The sequence below is a fragment of the Triturus cristatus genome, chromosome 11, assembly GCF_964204655.1.
Source record: "Triturus cristatus chromosome 11, aTriCri1.1, whole genome shotgun sequence".
NCBI classification, from domain to species: domain Eukaryota; kingdom Metazoa; phylum Chordata; class Amphibia; order Caudata; family Salamandridae; genus Triturus; species Triturus cristatus.
The window spans coordinates 661849556-661876623 of NC_140594.1; the positions used below are offsets into that span (position 1 = coordinate 661849556).

Consider the following 27068-nt stretch of genomic DNA (forward strand, 5'->3'; position numbering starts at 1 on the left):
TGAAAAGCAATAATAAATGGTATGAATCAATTTATATGGATGAATATGATGAAGATTTACTAGCAGACACAGGAATAACAACTGGGCAAATTGAAAAAGTGGATAAGTCAAAAGAAGAAGAAATTTATGAACATTTCAGCATACATCCTCTTCATTCTAAAGAAGTTATGGGAAACACTATTGATCTCTTTCAGATGAAAAAAGCAAAAGGAACTCCCGTGAGTGTATGGGAGGAGAGCTTGGAAGCTCGTTGTTTTCCCCAGCTGTTTCCTACAGGAAAAGGTGGATGATATGATGAACGTCCAGTACAGATTCCTGCTTCTGAGTATCGGACTACAAGATTATATGCAGAAGATCCAAGATTTCGTCAAAGTATTCCTTATTTGTTCCATCTTTTATTTGAAAGTGACTTATCAGCACTATCTCATGCAGTAAATCACATTTTGAAAACTGGAGTACATCTACATAATGTGTCTGCAAAGGATTTTCTGAACAAAGGTCAACAGCGAGATGATCATTTGGAATCTCAATTGATTAATCTAATGGCTTGTCAGCGTGGGACTAATGAATATTGGTACTGACGCCATGGAGAATTGAAATGTATGTTACGGAATTTAGGAACTCCTACATGGTTCCTTACCCTAAGCTGTGCAGAGTACGCTTGGGAGGATTTACTGGATTTCCTTCGAGAGGCAAATTCAAATATTGAAAACATCCAATACAAGACAGCAGGAGAATTGTGCTCATTGGATCCGGTTAATGTTTGCAGATATTTCAATCATAGATTTGAGGCTATGATGTTCTTCATCTGCAATAAAAAAAAATCCACCTCTTGGAGAAGTTGTGGATTTCTTTTGGAGAAAAGAGTACCAAGCAAGAGGTGCTCCTCATATTCATATGGTGTTGTGGATCAAGGATGCCCCAAAATTTGGAACAGATTCTGATGATGCAGTTTTATCTTTCATTGAAGGATATGCAACATGTGCTATACCTAAAAGCACAGAAGAAAAAAACTTAAAAGAGCAAGTTTTACGTTTCCAAAGTCATCGGTGTGGAAAATACTGTCGACGAAAGTACAAGAGTAAAGATAAATTCTACACAAAATGTCGATTTGGATTTCCACGACCTGTTCTTTCAAAAGGAAGAGTGAACAGTTTTATGTCAGCTGTGTGACATACTATTACAAGAAAATTGCCTAAGAATACCTACAACCTAAGAAGAAAAGAAGAGTCAAAATATATAAATGACTACAACCCAGTCATTTTATCCATGTGGAATGCTAACATGGATATTCAGTATGTAGCTGACAATTCTATTGCTGTTGCTCGGTATGTCACATCTTACATCACTAAATCTGAGAAAACGGAATTGAAAGAAATGTGGGAAGAGATTTCTCATGAGAAGACTGTCAGTAAAAAGCTATACAGTTTCAGTTTAAAGATGTTATCGCATCGAGAAATTGGATCATACGAATGCTCAGATAGGTTATCATCTGCAAGTCTGTACTCCAAATCCAGAAGAATAATTTGGGTAAGTTTAGGCCTTGCAGGAATGAGAAATCGGGTACTGAAATCTATTCGAGAAATTGAATATTTAGCAGAGTACGAACCTGAAAGTACAAACATTTTAAGAACAAACATGTTGGACACATATTACCCAAAGAGAAGTCATCATCTTGAGAATATGTGTCTCTATGAAGTGCTGCAGAACTACATTTATAAACGGAATGCCACAGAAGACATCAACAATGGAAAATATAAAGTCATTGGTGAGGAAGGATGTTTGGTAAAACAAACAAAAGGAAGTTTGATTAATCACAGAAAGTTGAGTTGCGACACTACTGACAAGAAGGAATTTTACCACTTAGCACTTTTACAGTTGTTCAAACCATGGCGCTCAGAGGATAATTTACTTGGACATTTTCAAAGCTATGAAGATTCCTTTAATGCATGCAAAGATACCATAGAATGCAGTACTTTCACAACTTATGTACAAATGTTAAATGAAGAAATTGAACAAGAAGCAACAATTGCAGCTGAAGTAGCTAGAGACAGTTCTCAAGACAGTCAAAGTTCTGGGACACTCAGTCAAGATCCCCTAGGACAACCAATCGTAGAAAATGAAGCTGCAATAGCCATGACTGAAGTGGAAACAGCTATGAATCAAGCTCAGGAAGATTTAATAAACTTACCAAATTTGGAACAGCAACTGAATGATGAACAACAACAAATTTATGAGGAAGTCACAAAACAAATTGATCATGGATTACTACATGAAAATAAAGAGTGCTCATGCACATCATTTGAACCAATCAGAATGTATGTGAGTGGACAAGCTGGAACTGGAAAAAGTTTCTTGATTAAAGTAATTAGAAGCTACCTACAGAAAAAAACTGATTCAACTTTGTCTTGTGTTGTTACTGCTCCAACTGGGTTAGCAGCATATAACATAAAAGGAATTACCCTCCATCGTTTGCTAATGTTACCAGTAGAGCATGAGAACAAAATACAATACCACAAGCTAACAGGAGAAGCATGTTTTGAAGTTTTAAGAGTATTGAAAAAAATGAAAGTTCTCATTATTGATGAGGTAAGCATGGTATCAAACTTAATGCTTGCCTTTGTGCATTTAAGAATGCAGCAAATTCTAAAGACAAACTATGACGTGCTATTTGGAGGAAAACATGTTATAGTTTTTGGGGATCTACTGCAGCTCACACCAGTTAAAGGACAACCAGTATTTCATACTCTTACACATGAAGACACGAAAAAGTCGTTAGGAAGTATAGGTAATGTGAATATTTGGTCATACTTTGAGTACAAAGAACTCATTACCAATATGCGGCAAGCAAATAATGATGATTATGCAAGTATTCTCAAAGATATCAGAATTGGACTACTCACAGAACATGGAAGAAAAGCTTTACAGAGTCGATTGCTATGTAATTTGTTTCCAACAGAACAAATAGTTCCAGAGAAAATATACAAGAAAATTGCAGGACAAAATACTGTAATCTGCTTAATGCCAACACTACATGAATGCTCTATATTCAATCAAGAACTTTTGAAATTGGAAAATGAAGAGATTGTAAAACTGGAAGCTGTGGATAAAATACAACATGAAGGAATAACTATTATATTGACAGGCAAATTGACAACTAAATTGGATTCTCTAGAGAAAAACATATCGAAAACAGCTGGTTTAGAAAAGAATCTTTATGTATGTATGAACTGTCGAGTAATTTTAAGACGTAATTTGGATGTAGAAAAAGGTTTAGTGAATGGAGCTATGGGTAAAGTTGTGGGTTTTGTTAATTACCAGAAAAAAGATGGAATTCAATTTTTAAAAATAAAATTTGATCAGATTGAAGAGGTTAAAGACATTAGTCGTTGTTCAGTTCATTTCTTGCTTGTGAAAGACTTATATGTACGTAGGAAGCAGTTTCCGTTTTATTTAGTATATGCTGTAACTATTCACAAATCTCAAGGATTAACTGTAGATAGTGCTTTTGTAAACATTGGATCTAGTGTGTTTAAAGAAGGTATGGCATATGTTGCTTTGTCACGTGTGAAAATAATATCTGGTTTATTCATGATAGACTTTGATGAGTCAAAAGTTAGTGCTGATGCAAACTGTGTAAAGGAATATAATAGATTAAGAAGAAGCTATGCTCCTCATTTAGGTCAGTATCCTGTGTTTGAAAAACGTGTTGTTTGTCGGAAAAGGAGAATTGAGAATATCTGTAATAAGGATGTACAGAAGAGAAAACAAAAGGAGAGTGATGTGATTGCAAGCAAAAAGAAAAAGGACAATGTTGAAGAGGTTGTTGGTTGTCATTTTGAAAATAGCTCTGGTGTCAACTGCTACGCTAATGTAGTGCTGAATGTTGTATTTTATCTTGAAAGTTTGCAAGAGCAGATAATACTAAATCATGAAAAAAGATTCTGTTCTCTGCTGAGTGGTCTTTATGAGAAGCTGAGTAATGACAAAACTAAAATAGAAAGTGCTTCTGATGTTAGAAATCTTTTAGATGTATGTTCAGGATGTACACAGTTTACTCAAAATGTCCAGCAAGATGCACAGGCATTCTAATGTATATGCTTATGGTACTGGAAGATGAAGTGGTAGAAATAGAAAATATGTTTGGTCTCTCTTATAAATGGGAACATAGTTGTGAAAACTGTTTGAACACATGCAGCTCTAATGTTGATTCTGAAAGGTTCATATATTTAACATTACCAGAGAGTAAATCAGTGACTTTTAGTAAATTAGTTAAAGATGCAAATCACAACATGGAATGTTGTCAATGTAAATCAGAAATGTTATCAACGTTATTTTTAAAGAAATATGGACAGTATGTAATTTTAATGATGCAACGTTGTAGAGCTGATGGAACAAAATTGGACACTTTAATAAAGAAGTTTACAGGAAATCAATTATCAATATCAGGAAAAACTTTTGTTGCAGTTGCAATAATTTTCCATGATGGACCTTCTATAACTTCTGGTCATTACACAGTTTATCTAAAATGTGAAAAAGGCTGGACACTGTGTAATGATTCACAATTGATTTTCAAGCAACGTTTGCCTGCAGAATTACCAAATTCCTACTTAATTTTTCTAAAACCCAAATTTTAGATACAAATTGCAGAATCTGAAGAAACCATTATTTCGATTTTATAGGATTACCATTGAATATTTTACCAAAAAAGAATTTAAAAATTACCATTTGGCCTCATAGAAAGGTAACTGTTTCTATTGTGGACTTCTTTGACAGATATTATTTTGGTGTATGAGCTTAAGCAACCAAATTTATAGACGTTATTTATTGCAAATAGTTATTGTTCTTAGATGATATTTTTAATATATATGTTACATTTCTATCAAGGTATGTTTTACTGAGTAGAGATTCAGGGCTTTTTTTAAACAATCTTTTCAGATTGTTAATTTTTTTGCCCGCTGTTAAGTGAAGAATGCAATTGATTTCACAATTTGCAGTGAAATTCAATATATTCTGAAAACAGCAAAGAAAGGGCAAACAATTACTTTGTTAAATATGAAAATATGTGTACTGTATTCTAAAATGTATTGTTAAATATTACTACTTTTTTTCTTTTTTTTCAGATCGAGAAAGAAAATTTAGGAAATGTAATCCTTTTTTCTAGCAATTAAAAAAACCCATTTATTTATAATTAAGTTATTTTGTTGGTCAGGTAAGTTTGAAATATCTGTATTTCTCTCCCCTTCACTTTCATGCTCCCTTTTCTTCACTTCTCCTCACTCTGCTTTTCTCATTCCCCTTCTCTCTCTCTTCTTCCTTTACTGCTCTTTCGTAACTCCCTCACTCCTTCTATACTACTCTCCTAGGTTTACTGCCTCCATCACTACTTTTTTAACCATGTATCTCTCCCTGTCTCCATGTGTCTCAGTCATTCTAACTGCCTTACTCCTTCTCAGTTCCTTGCTCTCTGTCTCTGTTTCTGTCTCTCTCCCTTTGTCTGTCTTACCCTTAATTTACTTAACATCTCTGGGGAAAATTAACAAGGCCCCTGCGCCACCACTATGTCACTTTTCATAATGTACTGGTGGCGCAGGGAGCTCCTCCATATTTACAGGGAGAGGAAAACCCACCCAGCGTGACTTTTCCTTTCCACATAAATACAGCAACTTCACACGCAGCACTGTGCGTTGAAGGAGCGTTCCATGGGTGTTGTTGTGGGTGTTCCCACGCAACACTCAAAGAACTAGACACGTCTCCAGGTTTACGAGAAATCGTAACTCTGGAGATGCGTGTGAATCCTACGGTGCGCGCACCGTGCGTGCACGGTGCACGCACGGCGGGGAAAAAAACAATAAATATAGAATAATAAAAAAAAATAAGTGTTTAGATGTTAGGTGGCTCTAAAAAGAGCCGTTGTGTTAATGGAGGGATAGAGGAAAAAAAAGACATGGCAAAATTTATAGGGTGTCACACGTGTGCTGCTCTATCTTCCTCTCTATTAGCGGAATGCTGGTGTCCGCATAACAGATAAGAGCATTACACAAGTTACACCGCATATGCACCCTCTCAAACAGAGGGTGTATATCCAGAGGAACCGAAGAAGGTGAAGCTGCCGCCGCAGATGAAGAGCTCTGCTGAGCTGCCGATGATGTGCTCGGCTGAGCTGCTGCGGATGTGCTCGGCTGAGCTGCTGGAGGGTTTTCTCTAGCAGCTCGAGCATAAGCCACAGGATGTACATCTCTAACGTGCCTGATCATAGTGACGATACTAAAAGAGAACTTCTTTTTAGGATCTCCTCTAGATAAGACACGATCACAAAGAGTGCAGGTGACTGTGGGAGCATTCACTTTCTTCTGCCCCTGTGGAAATGTAAAAAATTGCCAGATAAAAGAATCTTTCTGTTTCCTCTGTCTCTGTCTCACAAGGGTCTCCTGCTCACTCCCAGAAGATGACTGCTGCTCTGCCATTCTGAAGTACTGAAGTACTAGAAAAGCTGCTCAGCTCCTTCTCCCAGGGAATCAGAAGTAATAATGAGGGGAATGGGTGTGGTGTTGGAAGTTTCTGGAACTGAAACTAATATAAACCAATGAAAAGTGTTGTTTCTTGATCACATGACTTACCGTGCGCGTACCGTGCGCTTACGGTGCGCGCGCGGTACAAGCACGCATGCGCGTACGTAGGACGCGTGCATGCACGTACGGAGCACGCGCGTAGGAAGCACGCGCGCATGCGCGTACGGAGCACGCGTGTACGGAGCATGCACGCATGCGCGTACGGAGCACGGGAGCATGCGCACGCGCGTACGGAGCACGCGCGCATGCGCGAAAGGATCACGTGCGCATGCGCGTACGGAGCACGCGCGTACGCATCACGCACGAAGTACGCATGCGTACGTAAATCACGTATGCATGCGCACACGGAGCACGTACGCATGCAAGCCACGTGCGCGCACTGTACGCGTACCATACCGTATGCGCACGGTGCGCGCACAGTCAAAAACCCTTAAAAAAAAAAAACAATGTTTCGAGGTTTCTAGAAGATATTAACTATGCTGTTCAACTATATCTAAAATTTAAAAAAAAAGGTGAGCCGTTCCATATTGCAGGATACAGTAAATCTATAATTATATTCATAGGTAGCATATTGTAAAATAAATAAATAAAAAATATAATAATACATTCATAAATTAGCATTTAAAAAACCTTTGAAATTCACTGAAAAAACCATAGGTTTCACATACGTTATAGTTTGGAATTAGCATTTAAAAAACCTTGCAAATTCACTGAAAAAAACCATAGGTTTCACACACGTTATAGTTAGGAATTAGCATTTAAAGAACCTTGCAATTTCACTGAAATAACCATAGGTTTCACACACGTTATAGTTAGCTGGACATTTCACTCATACAAAACCAATGAAATTCCCCCGTTATAGTTAGTTCAGATAACTATAACTCGCGCGCCCGCAATCCACTGCTGATGACGTCACATATTACATCACTCATGACATGGTCCGTGACATCACTCATGACATCACTGATGACATCACTGATGACATCTCAAATGACATCACTCATGACATCACTGATGACGTCATTCATGTGATCATTTGATGCTTCTTGTCACACCCTAATATAACCTTTGATACACCGACTCAAAATTACAGAGTTCCATTCTCAAAACCATACATACACCAATACCAATAACTACATACCCACTTATTAACTGTTAGGTCTACATACACCACCACTCATTCACCTGTACAGTCACTCATACTTACAGTCACTCCGTACAAGACTATCATATGCATTTATACACCTATATAGACACTCACACACCGCCAATCATCCATTGAGGTACTGACACACCTAGTCAGTCGTACAAGTAATTAAACACAGTCCAATTTACTCATCTATACAGTTAAACACACTCAAGTTCACTTACTCATAAAAATAGTATCACATTCTTACAGTCTTATAGAATCATTGATACAAGCACACAATCATCCATACAGTCACTGTCACAATCACGCACTCTCACATCTACCCACTTATATACTCTTACACGCATATATACTGCCTTTCACATATGTAGTTAGTCACAAATGTACCACTGAAATGTACATTCAATCCCTAACACACCCATACATACACTCACTCAAACATACAGTCCATAACAGATGCACTCTTAAAACCATGCACCCATAGAATCACCCACTCACACATCTATGCATAGAGTCACACACACCCTACCCACACAAACACTCAGGAACCCATACAGATACTCAGACAAGCAATCAATAACTCATATAGACACTCATATAGCTATTCACAAAACCATGCAGCCACTTATACACCAACATACAGACACATCCAGACATTTACACAGTTTAGTCAGTAGTCTGCAGTAAGATACATTTAATGACTCACTTATAGAGTCAGTTACGCACCACAGAAAATCATCCATTTACACACTTGTACACCCACTTATTCTTCAACAGGCCTTTCCCTTTATATATTAAACATATTAAAATTGTTCAGAAACACATACTCAATGGATGATGTCATCAGTGATGTCATGAGTGATGCCATTTGAGATGTCATCAGTGATGTCATGAGTGATGTCACTGACCATGTCATGAGTGATGTAATATGTGACGTCATCAGCAGTGGATTGCGGGCGCGCGAGTTGAACTAACTATAATGAGGGAATTTCATTGGTTTTGTATGAGTGAAATGTCCAGCTATCTATAACGTGTGTGAAACCTATGGTTTTTTCAGTGAATATATAGATATATATATGAATACAATCACACACAAAGAATGTGTCTTTCAATTGGGTATGGTCTTTCCAAATAATTGTTGCAAATAATGAAAAGTTATGTATTTATTGATTTATTTATAATATTTAATTTTGCAATTTGAGATTTATATATATATTTATGGTATTTTATTGTAAATACTGTTCTAATGTCTCATGAACTTTCTATCTATTTATTTATTTATCTGCATAGTTATATGTATTTTAAGGGAAGGCCGTTTTGCATTTGACATTTTATATATTATAACCAAATCAGCATCGGTAACGACGATATGCAACACAAAGCTTCAATTGCACCGTAACTCCATTCTGACTAGAGAGTGTGTCCTCCATGTCTATGACCAACAACCAATGGTAATGAGCACAAGTCACTTTAAAAGGGGTCTAAAAATATGTTAGCGTTGTCATGTAAACAAGGTCCGGCTGGACTGAAACGCGTAATGGCCGACATTGAATAAAAAGATCTGAGCACTTACTCTATGGTCCGCGCCTGCTTTGGCCAACGAGAAGCTGCCTAAGGAAGCAGTAACCAGGGATAGATATATATATATATATATATATATATATATATATATATATATATTCACTGAAAAGAACATAGGTTTTAGAGATGTTATAGTTAGGAATTAGCATTTAAAAAACCTTTGAAATTCACTAAAAAAAACATTGGTTTCAAGGATGTTATAGTTAGTTGAACATTTGATGTCATGAGTGATGTAATATGTGACGTCATCACCAGTGCATTGCGGGCGTGCAAGTTATAGTTAGCTAAACTAACTATAACGGGCAAATTTCTCTGGTTTTATATGAGTCAAATGTCCAACTAACTATAACGTCCCTCAAACCTATGGTTTTTTAATGAATTTCAAAGGTTTTTTAGGTGCCAATTCCTAACTATAACGTCTGTAAAACCTATGGTTTTTGCAGTGAATTTTGAAGGTTTCTTAAATGTTAATTTCATATTTATAAAACCTATATTTGTTCTATTTTTTTTGTAATATTTTTGAACTCTATTATCCCTTTAGATTTTTTAATTTAAAAAACTATATAATGTTTTATATCTTCAAAACAAAGTATGTACATTTTATTTATTTTTTTGAGAAAACTGGAGTCCCAGTACCAAGCTCTATCAGCACACGAATCCTATCCGCCATATTGCTAAACTCGTAAATGATGCGCTTTTCGTATCCAACGGGTTCGTGGCACCGCGCCCCGCGTAACATCATATACGTATGTCGTCGTGCCAGCTGCTACTTTGGTATGCGATGGGTACGCAGTACCAAGCCATGCGTTATGTCATGTACGTATGGGGTCACGCTCGCTGCACGTTGCGTATGCGACGAGTGCACGCTGCCAGGCCCTGTGTTACATCATAGACGTATGGTGTCGCGCCGGGTACGCCATTCCCTCATTTTCTTTTTGTCTCAAAACTATATCTAAATAAGTTTAAAGTGTATATGAGAGCAAGAGATAATCTAAAATATTTTAAACCTTTATATATTTCTAACTGTAAAAATATATTTTCTCAAAATCGCGTCGGGTGTGGCCTCCTTGCGCGCTCAGTGCGCGATTGCCATGTGACCTTAAAAAAAAGCATTTGATTGGTTCATAACATTTCCCATTGTAACAGTTGGAGGATCCCACCCATTTTAGTGATTCTCTCTACAGCGTTTGATGAGAGACTCCTCTGCTTAGAGAGCTTTTTTGAAAACTTTTTGCTATGTACACATATCTGACACTACACACAACATGCAACCAGCATCTTCATCAATATTCATGCTCTGTAAAGTAGCCTTCCACCTGTGATAGCCATGCACCTAAAAGTTACATACCCAAAGTTTTCCCCACGGCCAGAGGTAACATGGTTGCAAATGCTCTCCACAGCACAATTTAATGTGGTACGGCCCAGGGGCAGTATCATGCATAGATAATGAACACACGGACACAGATAGATAGTGGAAGTGGGTACGGGCACGTGCGCTAGACTCCTCTTTATTACCAGGGTCACATATCCCGTAACATCTGTGCTGGATACGTGTGGGGTGAATGTAAACCAGCCCTCAGGGAATGGTTGCTGCTAGCATCAACTACAACAGTAATCATTGGATCACACACAGAGATTCAATAATAAAAGTGTCAATAGTTTGTGCTGCAGTAAGGTAGGGACAGTAGATGTGATATAATACACAAAAGATTCTATCGTAAAAGAACCATAACTTGTGGTATACTGAGATACAGGCAGTAGATCTGAAATAATACACAAAAAGATTGTATCATAAAGGGTCCATCAGTTCTAGTGCACTCAGATAACCAAATCAAAAGTATTCAGCATGTGCACAGCCACGATGATGCGGGCTGCTGGCGGGCCGTACTAGGAACAATGTCTGTTGCCTAGAGGACTGCATCATCTGCAATAGCGACTCGATCTGAGTTGTAAACACTGCTGTCTGCAGTGTAGGCCAGAGAGAGCGGTCAGCAAGGGCCCACAGCCACGTGGTGTTGACTTGAGCTGCCCAGTTTGTCATACGCGAAGCAACAAAAACCGTGTGCGCAACCTGCGATGATGCGTATGCGTGGTGCAGACAGAGCGCACTGGAACAATGTCTTTTGCCTACAGGACTGCATCATCTACAATAGCGACTCGATCTGAATTGTGAACACTGCTGTCTGCAGTGTAAATTGAAGGCAGTAGTCAGCACAGTCATCCATGAATATTTTTTCTCACTTCCTCTTCACAAAATACAACAACATGAATTACAAAAAACTCAGCAATAAATAAATCAAAACAATTCGAATTGCGATCTCTGCTGTCCACAGTGTAGACTGTTATTCATTGTTCTTTTCCACTACCTAAAATAATTTGGTCATTGTACTAAACCTATAACTCATCTAATAACAGTTCTTCCAGCAAGTATACTAAAAGGATATTGTGTATATTTCAATAGATGTTGTAGTTAGTTGCCTACTGGATTCTGAAATTAAACAATCACCACTTGATCTGAATTGTGAGCCCTGCTGACCACAGTGTAGGACAGAGGCAGTGGTGATTAACGGCTCACAGCCACTTGCCGTTGGATTCGGAAGCACGGAGTTGCTTGCACCTGATCGGAGGGGGTACACAGAAATCACCACAGACTTTAACTTCTGACATCCTCAATCATAGAATCAAGACCCCGTTTCACTGTTCGAACCTGCTGTACCGCGGTGTACTCCAGCTACTGCAGTCAACCAAGCCCAATAATCATGTGCAGCAGTTAGCTACGGAAGCACAGAGTCTGATGCACCTCAACGGAGGGAGTTCTGTGAAAACCAAGCAGCAAGTAATATCGGACATCGTCCATTCTGGGATCAAGACACTGTTCCACTGTTGGGACCTAGAGTTGGTTGCACCTGGTTGAAGGGAGTACCTTCATCTCCACTCTCAGATCCAGTTCTAACATCGTCCATTGTGGGATCAAGACCCCGTTTCACTGTTCGGACCTGCTGTACCGCGGTGTACTCCAGCGACTGCAGTCAGCCAAGCCAAATGATCATGTGCAGCAATTATCTACGAAAGAACAGAGTCTGATGCACCCCAACGGAGGGAGTTCTGTGAAAACCAAGCAGCAGGTAATATCGGACATCGTTCATTCTGGGATCAAGACACCGTTCCACTGTTGGGACCTAGAGTTGGTTGCACCTGGTCGAAGAGAGTACCTTCATCTCCACTCTCAGATGCAGTTCTAACATCATCCATAGTGGGATCAAGACACCGTTCCACTGCTGGGACCTAAAGTTGGTTGCACCTGGTCGAAGGGAGTACCTTCATCTCCACTCTCAGATGCAGTTCTAACATCGTCCATTGTGGGATCAAGACACCGTTCCACTGTTGGTACCTGTTGGACTACCGTGTTAGTAGTATTCAGAGCACTCCACGGTGTTGGGCCTCAGGCTGGGCGCTGTCTGCCTGTGTTGCGGTAGCCAGCGTTGATCTCAGGAGCCTTCCCAGCTCACAGACCTCGGCCCAGGAGCTTCCGGTGGCATGTGGTGGGCCCTCTTTCACATACGGGGGTGTCGAAAGGTGAACTGTGGGGCATATGTACGTTGTAGCGGCCATGACATTTTCTGGGTACCAGGAGGCTGAGAGCATCATTCACGCAACCACCTTTGCTCAAGGCGTCAGCCTCGTGGTGGTGTAAGCTACGGACACCTGGCAGACATGTTCGCCATTCCGAAAGAGAACCACACCCACAGAAACGTGCCTTTTATTCATACCCCTACGCTAGCCTTGCGTACGCCAAGCCAGCCCACTACGTTAAAAGTTTGGGGGGAGGGGGCACATACGCGCTATGGTTTCGTAATCTTCCTTACTGACTGTATCATCATGGTTGCATCCACTGTCCACTTCACTCAACAGACCATCAGTGTATGTTGACATGTACATGTTTGTGCTCTGCATACTTAAGCCTGTCTGGCACATCCCCTCAACACTTTGCATTGAATACTTTTATAATCGAGAATCACTTGCCACCTTCGCACATACTTTGCTCCCATCTCTCCCCGCATTCTGCATTGTGTGGAAGAGGTGCTATGCCATGTTTGGTTTGTGTACATGGCTAGCCACGGTTCCCACAGTACGTAGTGTTGTTGTGTGTGCTAGGTATGCATGTTCTTTGTCATGTTGTATGTGATTATATAAGGTAGCGCGTTTATTTACGAGCAGTGGTTTCTCCCATTTACATATCGCTGTCTTAGAGAGGATACAGAAGTTTTTCTCACAGGTGAAAAGTGCCAACACAATGGCAGTCATTCATTACTATGAAAGAATGTCCAACTGCACGACGCTTCTAAGCTTACAGCCCCCAATCTTGCGTGCTTTCTTAAAAGCACGCCAACTCCCACAATCAGACCAACATTCACACAGTTTTCTAACGGCAGTTATCTGCTTCTTAATAACATGGACTGCTACGGAATGTGAGCTGGCATACCGTATGTCCGTACTGTTTCAAACCGGGTAACTTCCTGCGGCAATCTCTATTCCCACCCACACAAAGTAACTCCCAAAGTTCAACTTGGCCTTCAATACCTACTTTGAAAACAGATTTTATTAAACTGAGCAAACTGAAAGTGCTTTTGTTTCAAACAGAAGTGTCCCTCACTTCTGCAAAAGTAATTTAACGATTGCAGATAGCACCAACTTCAAGTAAAATACAGTCCCTTTTAAATACGAACCTCTAATTACACTTTGTGAATTGTTACACAATTTTCAACACATCTGACATTTCAGCTCTGGCACACCTTTTTAACACTGTCTCCTCCAGCCTTGTCACAGGATTTCAAACTGGTTTTGGTATAATACCAGACTTCATTCATTTGATCATCTCTGGAATAACAGAAACAGTGCCCATAATTCTCACTCTGGTTGCGGCCATCCTACTACTATTTTTGCTTGTAAAAAATGGATGCGCTCCCTGCGGTAACAAGCATGTCCGACAGAATACGCCTCTACGCGAAGCTACATCAATACCGTGAAATAATGGAACAACTTTTCGGCTGCCTGCCTCTATCTATTATCGGAGCCAGCTACAACATGACATTTATTTACACATATGCAATCTGCGTGCAACCATCTTTTTATTGCACAACTTGCCCATTCGACTGGCGAATGGATCTATGCCTTGCCAACATCCTAACAATCGCTCCCGATATCCAGCAGGTAATGGAGTATCTTGAAAACCATGAACATGATTGTTCGGGCAGTGGAGCAATGGTGGATTCAAAGCAAAATGGTACCCTGGCGGAATGGGATTTCTGCGCAGCCGTGAGAAATCTCCTGCAGCGTGCGACCTTTGACAACATTGCAGATTGCCTGCCAATTCAAATTGCCGCTCCAACATTCGAGGAACATTACTGTCCCTTCAAGGGTATGAATTGGATCGCTTCGCTTTTCTCACACAATGGCAACAATCGGCTCTTGGAACATTACGCATCTCAAGCCGCTGAAGAACTTCCTGACTGCAATCTCCAAGACTTGTTAGAAATTCACTTTATTCTTGGATTGATTTTTTCCAACTTTTTGGACTTTTTCCTATAAATTACACTTCAATTGAACTATTGAACTATTTTCATATAATAACTTTCTAAGTAGAATTTGGCATTTGAACTCTGTTTTCATTATTGCCCCTTACGTCTCCAGCGTAACCAGGGATGGGTGATGTATGGTCTATGCAAATAGGCTATTTACTCGCTAAATTTGCCTAAACCCGACCTCCATTTTGAAACCATGTCTATTCTTTGTGCACACGTCTCTCTGCCTGCCTGTTATCCACGAACCCTTTTCACACAAATTAGCTCATCCTCAGCCTCTGCTCACGAGCTGGCGATCAAGATCAAAAAACACGGCATTGATTAGGAACTGGTTGGCACAGTTTGGTAATCGTATCCTACCTTTATTTTCATCATACAATTTACAGTCATTCATGTCTAATAGGTATTGTTTATGTCACATGGAACTGTAACATGTAATGTGGAATTGACTGATGCAGGAGCTTAGGTTTGAATACAGCAGAAGCGGTTGGACTTTGCCTCAGCTGGATGCCTTAGCTCTTGCACCAGTGGATCCATTTATGGCACTTAAATAAAGACACTTTTTATATAGCGTGCAGACTCCATCGCTTTATTACACACAGCCACTCTCTCAAACACACCTGATTTCACCATTTGTCTTCTGTGGCATTGCAACATTCTGCATTATATTCTTCATGATTATTTCTTTGTTCCTGCTTGCTAAAGCACTCCATTCGAGTCTTCAGACCAGTAGGGGTGAGTAGTTTGCTTCCCACTCCTGCTGTGGTCTAAACGCATACTAACACCACTTGCACAGCTATGCCACAGTGGCCAGTATGCTACAGCTCCCAGAGCACATCAGTTTACAGCAATCAGCTCACGGTTTCATCCCCGAGTGTACTGGCACCTCACCTCAGCACCATCTCACTCTGGGCAAAACAGCACTTTCACACCGGTAGGGGTGAATACTTTGCTTCACACTCCCTGTATAGCACACCCTAACCACCCCACAGAGCTCACAGCGCTATTGTTTAAACGCATACTAACACCACTTGCACTACAGCGCCCAGAGCACATCAGTTTACAGCAATCAGCTCACGGTTTCATCCCCGAATGTACCAGCACCTCACCTCAGCACCATCTCACTCTGGGCAAAACAGCTCTTTCACACCAGTAAGGGTGAATACTTTGCTTCACACTCCCTGTATAGCACACCCTAACCACTCCACAGAGCTCACTGCGCTCCTATCCTCCTCTTTCATACTTTTTTCACCCTTTTTTCCCCTTACTCGCTTCAATGGAATCACAAAATGGCTGCCAACACTTCCTAGTTGCAACCGTTTGCAGTCAATAACCAGAAAGCTTGTGCTCGTAACGCCTCAGCCAATCAGATAGCAGAATTCCCAAATATCGATATCTGTATATTTCGATATTTCTCCAAAACTACTGAACGCATTCACACCAAATAAACAAAAGCGTGCTTTCTAGACCAAGACCCTTCTCCCTGTCAAATTTGGGGTAATTCCGTTCACCCGTTCGACCTGTAGCCTTGCCTAAGGTTTCCTATGGAAATTGCATGGAGAAAACACGTTTTGGGACCCCCCTTTCTTCTCGGCCCCCCTTTGACGAATCACCCCCACACTTTCAACATAGGAGCTGATATGAACAACAAATTAGTTTGGAAAATTTCATGAAGATTCATCAAAAGACGCCAAAGTTATAAGCAAAACAAAAAATGTTCTTCCTATGGAAACTTGGTCCTAGCTATAACTACCTACTGGCAACCGCCAGTAGGTAATATATATATAGGCAAACTCAAACCTAAATCGGCATTCACACCAAACATTCATTGTGATGCTATTGACATTTTTGAAAAAGGTGTTTTAAAGGATTTTAAAAAGATCAGATATAAAACCTTACCAGTGTATAACAAAAAACATCTCAACCTCTCAATCAATAGCTCTAGAAGCTTTGAAAAATGACAATAGCATTGTGATCTGCCAATCGGACAAGGGTGGGAATGTAGTTGTACAGGATAGGAATAAATATCTAGCTGAGGGACTGCGCCAGCTAAATGATGCCACCTGTTACTGCATTTCAAACTTGCAAGAGATAACGAGCTCCAACAAAAGATTTGACGAGATGTTGATTGATTGGAGGGAGAAGGGACTTTTGGAGTGGGATGAATTTAATTACCTTAGATGCACCCACCCTAAGATACCTGTCCTATACCTCTTACCGAAACTCCACAAGGATGCGGTAAATCCTCCTGGAAAGCCCATAGTTTCATCCATTGGGTCTCTATTGGAAAATATATCTAGATTTATAGATCATTACCTTAGATCATTTGTAGTAGGATTACCTGCATACCTCTGTGACACTACTCACTTTTTGACAGTCATAGATGGCATCCATTGGGAGGAGGAATATACCCTAATTACAATGGATGTGCAAAGTCTATTTACTTGTATTCAACATGAACAGGGCATACAGGCAGTACGACATTTTTTGAAATCACAGTCACTGTCATTGCTTTGTCATTCAGAAATGCTGATTGATAGGATTTATTTCTGCCCGACTAATAACTTCTTTCTTTTCAATGAATCATTTTATAAACAGTCACAGAGCACAGCGATGGGCACCTGCTTCGCCCCCAGTTACGCAAATTTATTCGTGGGCTGGTTGGAGGAGCAGGTGGCTGCCCAATTTGAAGAATTTGACAACTGTGTTGTCCTGTGGCTATGATTCATTGATGATGTCTTCTGTATTTGGAAGGGGGATAGTCTATCCGCTAAAGATTTTGTGCAGAAATTAAACAACAATTCTCTCAATTTGGTTTTTACAGAATGCATAAGTAAAACCAGGATAGAGTTCCTTGACGTTGTACTTGAAGTACAGGATGGGAAACTTCAGACAAGTCTACATAGAAAGACAACAGCAGGCAATAGTCTCTTAAATGCAAAAAGCGCTCACTCATCCAAACTCATCTACAGTATTCCGTATGGGGAATTACTACGTGCAAAGAGAAATTGCAGTACAGATGAGGTTTTTGTATTGGAGAAAGACACCATGTGTAAAAGATTTGCAGAAAGATGGTACAGTAATAAAATCATATCTCAAGCCAAAGAGAGGGTCAAGCAGACAACTAGAACAGAGTTATTATACCAGTATAAACATAAAGAAGATGGTAATCCCTTGAGGTTTATCACTCAATTTTCGGCACAAGCTTAGGCTGTTAGAAAGATATTTAACAAACATTGGCATGTGCTGAGAACTGATGATACTCTAGTTAAATATCTAAATGGCAATCCTCAAATCACCTTCAAAAAATGTAAATCTTTAAGGGAATTGTTGGGGCTGTACATCCCTAACAATCGTTCATGAGTGATGAACTTTTTCAAGGTGACAACATTAACATTGTGTTATTCATGTATCAGTGACTGTTTCCAACTGGATATCAGATTGAAAGCAGCATGATTCCGTGTGAATTAATGAACTCTTTGAACTAATCAAGCACTGTCCTTTCAATTTCAGACTTATTTGTGCTTTGTGGTGCATTGTGGGATTTGGAGTTACTAAGCAGTCACGTGTTTGTGGATTATTTAATTGCCAGCACGGAAGCACTTTGTCTATGCTTCCTGTCCGTGATCAAGGCTGACAACACGCCGAAACATGTAGGATGAAAGGAAGCATGTGTGCGGCATCGCTTTTGAATAAAGCGCTTCACTTTCGGAATGGGCCTCTATTCTTTGTTGCCTCTGATGTGTGGATTCAACGGGCTCTTCCGTGCCCGTCAAGAGGCCGCCCTGAAGGGTCGGGGGCTTCCTGTACGAGGACTTTTTCTGTGGATTTAATTAGGAAGCATGACCCACTCGCTGCGGCAAAACCTACAAAGGAGATGCTACTATAGCAAAATCGCCGTCAGCGTTGGAAGGGATTTGTTGGGGCTGTACATCCCTAACAATCGTTCGTGAGTGATGAACTTTTTCAAGGTGACAACATTAACATTGTGTTATTCATGTATCAGTGACTGTTTCCAACTGGATATCAGATTGAAAGCACCATGATTCCGTGTGAATTAATGAACTCTTTGAACTAATCAAGCACTGTCCTTTCAATTTCAGACTTATTTGTGCTTTGTGGTGCATTGTGGGATTTGGAGTTACTAAGCAGTCACGTGTTTGTGGATTATTTAATTGCCAGCACGGAAGCACTTTGTCTACGCTTCTTGTCCGTGATCAAGGCTGACAACAAGCCGAAACATGTAGGATGAAAGGAAGCATGTGTGCGGCATCGTTTTTGAATAAAGCGCTTCACTTTCGGAATGGGCCTCTATTCTTTGTTGCCTCTGATGTGTGGATTCAACGGGCTTCTCCGTGCCCGTCAAGAGGCCGCCCCGAAGGGTCGGGGGCTTCCTGTACGGGGACTTTTTCTGTGGGTATATATATATATATATATATATTCACTGAAAACACCATAGGTTTCAGGGGCGTTATAGTTAGCTGGACATTTACCTTGTACAATAACCCATATAGACACTCATATAGCTATTCACAAAACCATGCAGCCACTTATACACCAACACACAGACACATACAGACATTCACACAGTTTAGTCACTAGTCTGCAGTAAGATACATTTAATGACTCACTTATAGACTCAGTTACGCACCTAGAAAATCATCCATTCACACACTTGTACACCCACTTATTTTTCAACAGGCCTTTCCCTATATATATTAAACATAATAAAACTGTTCAGAAACACATACTCAATGGATGACGTCATCAGTGATGTCATCAGTGATGTCATTTGAGATGTCATCAGTGATGTCATCAGTGATGTCACTGACCATGTCATGAGTGATGTAATATGTGACGTCATCAGCAGTGCATTGCGGGGGCGCGAGTTATATTTAGCTGAACTAACTATAACAGGGGAATTTCTAGGGTTTTGTATGAGGGAAATGTCCAGCTAACTATAACGCCCCTGAAACCTATGGTTTTTTCAATGAATTTCTAAGGTTTTTTAAATGCTAATTCCTAACTATAACGCCCCTGAAACCTTTGGTTTTTTCAGTGAATTTCAAAGGATTTTTAAATGCCGATTCCTAACTATAACGTGCATGAAACCTATGGTTTTTTCAGTGAATTTCAAAGGTTTTTTAAATGCTAATTCCTAGCTATATCAGGCCTGAAACCTATGTTTTTTTCAGTGAATTTCAAAGGTTTTTTAAATGCTAATTCCTATCTATAACTTATCTCTGAAGATATCATGTTTAATGATTTTGATTGGATTTCTATATTTTTCAAATTCAGTGTGTCATTTCATTAATTAAATTTTTTTTAAAATACTTTTTTATCACCATTTTTAAATGTATTTTTTCTATTAATTCTTTTAAAAATTAAAAAATATTATTTGAACTTAATGGGTTTTTCAAACATATTTTTTTATATTTTTCAAAATATTTTTTTCCATGTTTTTGGATCCGCGCACCCAACGCGAGAGAATCCGTGCACCCAAAGCGTTAGGATGCGCGCACCCTGCGTGCACTTTGCCGTTTTTTTTTTTTTAAAAGGGGGGCCCAGGGGGCCTTCTGGGACCCCCTAAGCACCTCTAGAGGGTCAGAGTATTTCCACTCTGCCGCCTTTATATGTTTTACACACTTATTCCCCTTGCTTCTTCAGCCTCGCTTCTACCGAGGCAGAAAATGGCCACCAACAGTTCCTGGTTTCGAATGTAGAGAGACACTCGACAGCCAATTAGCATTCAGAGGTTCGGGCTGTAGCTGCGACAACAGATCCTATGGGAAATTGCATGGGGAAAACGAGTTTTTGGACTCCCCTTTTTCTCGGCCCCCGCTTGATGGATCACCACGAAACTTTCAGGGTAGGAGCGGAGTGGAGCTGGCCAAAAGTTTGGAAAATTTCGCGAGGATTCGTCAACCAGTGCCAAAGATATTCCCAATAGAATGTTGCAGATTTCCTATGGAAAATAGGACCTAACTATAACTATCTACTGGCGACCGCCAGTAGATAATATATAGATAGATAGATAGATAGATAGATAGATAGATAGATAGATAGATAGATAGATAGATAGATAGATAGATAGATAGATAGATAGATAGATAGATAGATAGATAGATAGATAGATAGATAGATAGATAGATAGATGTTTTAGAAAAATAATTACATTCATTTGAAAAATTCTATGAATAACCTATAATAATGTGCTCTATTAATAAATAAAAAATATTTTTATACTCAATGTGGAAATTCTTTTTATGAAAATCTTAAGAAGTAATTTCAATGTAATTAAATATATTAAAATATTTAAATATTTAATTAAACATCAAGTTAAAATAATGTAATTTTTTTTATTTTCTTCTACATTTACAATAAATGTATTACATTATTTTGCATTAATAGTTTAAATATCTTCACTTATTTTTTATAAACATTCAAACTTTTACCTATATTTTACCATAGGGAGATCTCCACGTCGGTGGACGAGACCTCTACCTACGTGTGAATAGTGAAATAGATAGAATTTCCATTCAACAGCTTTATGAAGTTTTATCAAGTTATAGGAGCAATGACCTGATTAAGTTGGCCAATAGGTGGTTGGATATGACTGAACAAGAAATTCATCCACAGAAAATTATGTAAGCATTTAACGAATTCTGCTCACACTTAGTATAAGCCAGGATTAAGTGTTCCACAATTTTAAACTTCATATATGCTGTAGTGTAGTACCAGAGTACCTGAGAAGATGTCTAAATGGTGAAAGGGGAAAGGGAGAGATTCAAAATGCCCACGCTGTGGTCTTTTAATTGCTGATATAATACATATGTTTGTCAAGTACCATATGCTTAAAAATATTAGTCGAAAATTACCAGGGAGCTATTGGATAAACTCTGATTTGATGTTGAACTCAATATGGTAAATCTTATGTTGGGAATTAAAACTGAACCTGGCAAGTTTGAATCCATCTATTGTATTTATTTCCATAATTATCTGTAGACTATAAGTAATTCAGGAGTGGAAGCGTCTATTCACATCTTCATTGAACAAGTAATGGACATTAATGTGCCAGTTTTGTAAATTGTATTCAACTATTTTTAGGGGACAAATGTTCAGGTGTAAATTAAATGTTTATGGAAAGTAATTCCTCCTTCTTTTTTTTGAATCTCTGTGATTTTTTTTATTTGATCAGGAAAATACATTGGGCCTGATTCACAAAGGTAAGTTAGACTTCTGAGTAAGTTTACACTTTGAAGTAAGTTTACTACTTACAGTATTCACAGACTCCAAGTGTAAACTTACTACAAAAGTGTAAGTTACATGTCTCCACCCCCAGAGTAATGCAATTGGCTTTCTCTTGTGTGGGTTGGTGACATCCCCCTAAGCCCCTACCTGACCCTCACTCTACCTGTCTTCTTCTTCCCTAAGCCCATCCCCTTTCGTAGCAAGTCTACCCACCAACTCTCCTGTGTCCCTCCCACAGTTACGACTAAACTCTCTACTAACATGAGCTGAGACTCCACAGTTGGGCTGGAGAACTCTATAAGTGCAAGTACAGGCAAAAGATACACTTTGTATTACATTTTGCAGTATGTTATTTAGTGCTACAAAATGTACTACAAATTGCAGTTTGTGAATCAGGCCCACTGTATGAATGCATTAATTAATGCTCTTCTCTCAATAAAAAAACACAATTTACAAGTAATAACGTTACAGTCCTAAATTAGACTTCAGCCCCTAATTCAGGGGGTTATGAAATGTAAATCTAGAATTCTGGGTAACTTTACACTTGTAAATAGTGAATAGTCACAATGCCAGTGTGGGCACCCTTGCAACATGGGGTCAGGGTGCCTGCGTTGGTGCAAGGCAGCTTTTTTGAGCCATCGCTAGAGGAAACATGGGGGTGCACCATTTTCTTTTTAATACGGCACATCCCTGCATTTTCAAAATGTTGGAGCGTGGCACTGCCAAATTTGACGCAGCTCTGCAATCCGACATTTGTTTGTAAATATGCCCCAAATACTTGCAGACTGAAGCAAAGCACGCTCCTTAAAACGGATTAGACATCCTTCTCTGGGCTGTCTTTGAGGTCTGGCTTTTGCTGATTCCATGAACAGGTCCAAACTCACCACAAGGTGCTGCCAGATGCCTCCCAAACAGTCATGTCTTCCATCCACACTAATGAAGCCAGCTCACCAAAATAAACTGAAGCCTTGTTTAACCCCACCAGGAACCAGCATTGCTGTTAATCAAATGCCTCTCAGTTTTACAACGGTTCCCTGTAATTAAACAGCCCTCTGCCCATACACACGCAATCTCTCTTAGAAATAATAATTGAGTTTTTTGGGTGCATGCTGAGATATTGTCAGTTTCCAGACAGTGTAAATAAAGGGTGTAACTACTAACCTATTTGAAAGGTCTTACACATACATGAGCTATTGTGAGTCCCATCCAATGCTTAGAGGTTAGACATCCTCTTCATGGCACCCCAATTTCTGCAGGGTGTTGCGTCGTGTGGTGAACGTCAACTGCTGCAGAGAAGGTAAAGTTATGGAGGGTGGTGTAGCTGACACGTGGTAACCCATCACGGGTAGGACTCAATACCTGCGTTAGGGCACGATAACTACTGCAAGACTCCAGATGTGAACTGGATGCAGGCTAGTTACAGGGGCCACACTGCCACAATCCATGTTTCAAAGCTCTTGGAATCCACACTGCAATCCTACTGCAGCACTGGCTGCTGGACTTTGGCTGGCTACAAAGACCAGTAAGGTAAAGAAAATGTTACAGTACAGCTTTAAAATGAGAACACATTTTCTAAAAACATTTTGCTCAATAGTAGCCATAGTGTCCTGAGCTTGGGTCTCTGTTCTGCAGGACCAATAGAGTACATGAGTCCTCCAAATCCTCTTGTGGAAGGATCCTTTCTAGACCAATACAGGTTGATGGCTTCTCCCTTATTTAAGTACTGGATTATGAATTACATTTCCAGTGCTATTATGATTTGATGAAGAAAGCATGGAGATCAGATGATCAGACAGTGGAGTACCTGGGCAGGTAGGTGACAACCATCAGGAAACATATATAGTACACTACAATAAACTGTCTTGACTTTTAACATTGCCACTGAAGGGGTATTATCTTTTTGTAAATCAATAACCGATTCTGCTTGCCAAGTAGTAGCAGGTGCTACTCATCATAGGGCACTCAATCCCTGTCTGCACGGTGTAAAGATGAGTGTGCCTTAATAGGAACCGGCCACAGTGCCTACATTTGCATAAATTATATACATTCTTTTTACAACGAAACGCCCTTTCACCAGGGTAATAAAGTACCCCGCTTGGAGCCTGTGTGGGTGAGAACTTAAGAAGAACGACGAACCCCAAGGCACCCGCCCCCGAGAAGTAGGCACTTACCTCTGGACATGGAGTTGAGCTGATAGGGCTCAGAAATGAAGTGCGGCAGCGTCAGCAGGAAGGCCCCCAGGGCCAGCAGCAGCCCGCCCAGGCCGATCATGCGCGGACGGTGCACCCGGCTTCCAAAGTAGCTGACGAAGATGATGAGGACGGCGTTGCTGATCTGCGGGGAGAGAGAGAACGCTGTTCACTGATGGCTTCCCAGCCCCAGTTACTTGTTATTTGAAGAGCACCCCTTCACCTCTACTGCTTTATCAAGTCTTTTATTTCGACAACGAAAATATTGAATCCAGAATTCCGACTGCCACCAACGACTATGAAAGTTTATAGGTAAGTACAGATTTACTCTTCTTAAATCCCCATCTATACACCTTGACATTATATATGTATATTGTCAAAGAATGTAGCTGTGGAGTAAATCTACACCTACCTACATATACTTACCTATTTACACTTACTTTGACTGCATAGGTGTGGCGGTGTGGTTAATATTTGATTCAATATTTTTAAAGATCGTAATAAAAAATCGATCTTTTGACACAACCCAATTGGCGCTTTTGATAGCGGCTGGGCTAAAGTGTCAAAACAATGGCTGCACTATTTTCAAGATATGCATCTGAATTTCTGTAAAGGCAATGCATGTAAACTACGTTTGAATAGCGAGTGTGCAGAAGTTCTCTGCCACACGTGCAAGCGTTTTTTCTATATGTAATTTTTATTGGTTGTAAAACATACATATTACCAGTCCCAAAATGAAAGTGTGATACATACAATAATCCATGTAAACATAGCCAGATTACATGTCACAAACTAAAGAGTATAGTCATGAAAGTTATAAGGAGCGACAAGTAATCGTAGGAGAGGCATCACTGACTATTAGCATCAGAGCAAGAAATTGAGGAGTACTGTGATGTCCTGTTAATATGTAGGAAACCTAGAAGTTATCAATCAAGTAATCAATCAATCAGGGATTTACAGAGCGTGCTACTCACCCGTGAGGGTCTAAAGGTGTTGGGGGCGGGCGGGGGGGGGGGGGGGTTGAGCAGCTTCGAGTCATCCGAAAAGCCAGGTCTTACATAAGGTCGTCGATAACCTGTAGTATTGCTGTTTTGGTGCTGCAGCCTTGATTGAAGCCAGATTGAAATTTATCTAGAAGACTGTTGTCCTTGATGTGTTGGGTGAGCTGCTCTGATACACAGATTGCCAAGCAAAGGGAGGTTGGTGATAGGGTGGAAGTTGTTAAGGTCGTCCACATTTGCAGAGGGTTTCTTTTGTTTTGGGGTCACTTGACCTGTTTTGAGGGCATCAGGAAATGAACATTGGCTGAGAAAGAGGTTAATCCGATTAGACCAATAGGGGAGTGTGTAGGTGTAAAGGTCTATTGCAAGGTTGCTTAGGAAAGGGTCCAGAGTTTGGCTTGAAGGTTTTGCTTTCAAAATGTTCTTGTGGAGGGTATCATTGGTGATGACATCAGAGCTGTACCAGGAGCCTTTGGTTTGCATTCCTCATGTGGAGTTGTATGCGAGGTATGATCCATGAGCAAATTAGCTTTTGCATTGAAGAATTGAAGAAATTCTGCTGCTTTCTTGGTGACTTATATGTATTCAAGAGGAAGGTTTGGGCATGGGAAAATGTTTATTTTACCAGGTCGAAATGGCAGTTTAAAACTGCACACACAGGCTGCAATGGCAGGCCTGAGACATGTTTAAAGTGCTATTTAAGTGGGTTGCACAATCAGGGCTGGAAGCCCACTGGTAGCATTTAATGTATAGGCCCTGAGCACAGGTAGTGCCACTTCACAAGGGACGTACAGGTAAATTAAATATGCCAATTTGGTATAAGCCAATTATACTATGTTTTAATGAGAGAGCACAAGGAATTTAGCCACAGTTAGCAGTTGTAAAGTGCACAGAGTCCTAAAGCCAGCAAAAACGAAGTCAGCAAACAGGAGGTCTGGAGGCAAAAAGTTAGGGAGGAAACCACTGCAAGGATCCGAGGTATAACATTTATGCTTTTACACTTACCTGCCAGTGAATATTTACCATACTGTCCTTTAACAAGTGAAAAACTGAGTGATGCAAGTTTTATTGAATTATATTTAAAACACTAGCAAGTGTGAGTTCACCCACACAGTCCATCCTTCCCTTCCACAGCTGTTAACTATATGGCTCTATACAGGCAATAGTGCATTAAAAAATTATAACTTCCTATCCAATCCATCGCACGACATCTGTTGGAACTGTAATCAGGAGATTGGTTTACATCAATACATGTTTTCCAATGTTCCCTCCTAGTCCCTTCTTGGGACCCAATCCAAAAGCAGCTCTCTGAGATTTTTAGGGTACCCATTGCCCATAACTTTCCCACAATCGTTGTAGGTCCCTAGGCTTCCAGACTTACATTACACTTAAATTCCCATGATATGGCCTTACTGGACCTTCTACTGGGGATTACAGTGAAAGTTATCCTGTCAGAGTGGAAATCTTTTAATAATCTCTCACACCACACCTATTGGGCATGCGTTTCCATTCTCAGGAGTGCACACAGTATTCAGTCTTCTCGTCTGGTCTACCCCCAAATATCTAAGGTGATTTGGCACTCATTGGACAAATACATTGCTTCGGATTCGAAATCAGTATAACTTTCCCCAGCACTTCATTTGCTATTATTTGTTGACTTTATCGGTAGCTTCCACTGTCCCACTGGACCTGATCCTATCCCAGTCTATTTCCTGTTTCTCTCCCCTTTCTCCATTACATTT

General features: G+C 40.0%; 1 protein-coding gene across 2 annotated transcripts in view; it reads right to left on the minus strand.

Annotated features, from left to right (window-relative positions):
• The window catches only part of SLCO2A1 (solute carrier organic anion transporter family member 2A1), a 530482-nt gene that overhangs the window by 266793 nt on the left and 236621 nt on the right, over window positions 1-27068 (minus strand). For both annotated transcript variants that reach the window (XM_085634233.1, XM_085634232.1), the window contains exon 3: window positions 24308-24470. In XM_085634233.1, coding sequence (XP_085490359.1) covers window positions 24308-24470 — 163 coding nt within the window. The remainder of the gene's footprint in view (window positions 1-24307; window positions 24471-27068) is intronic.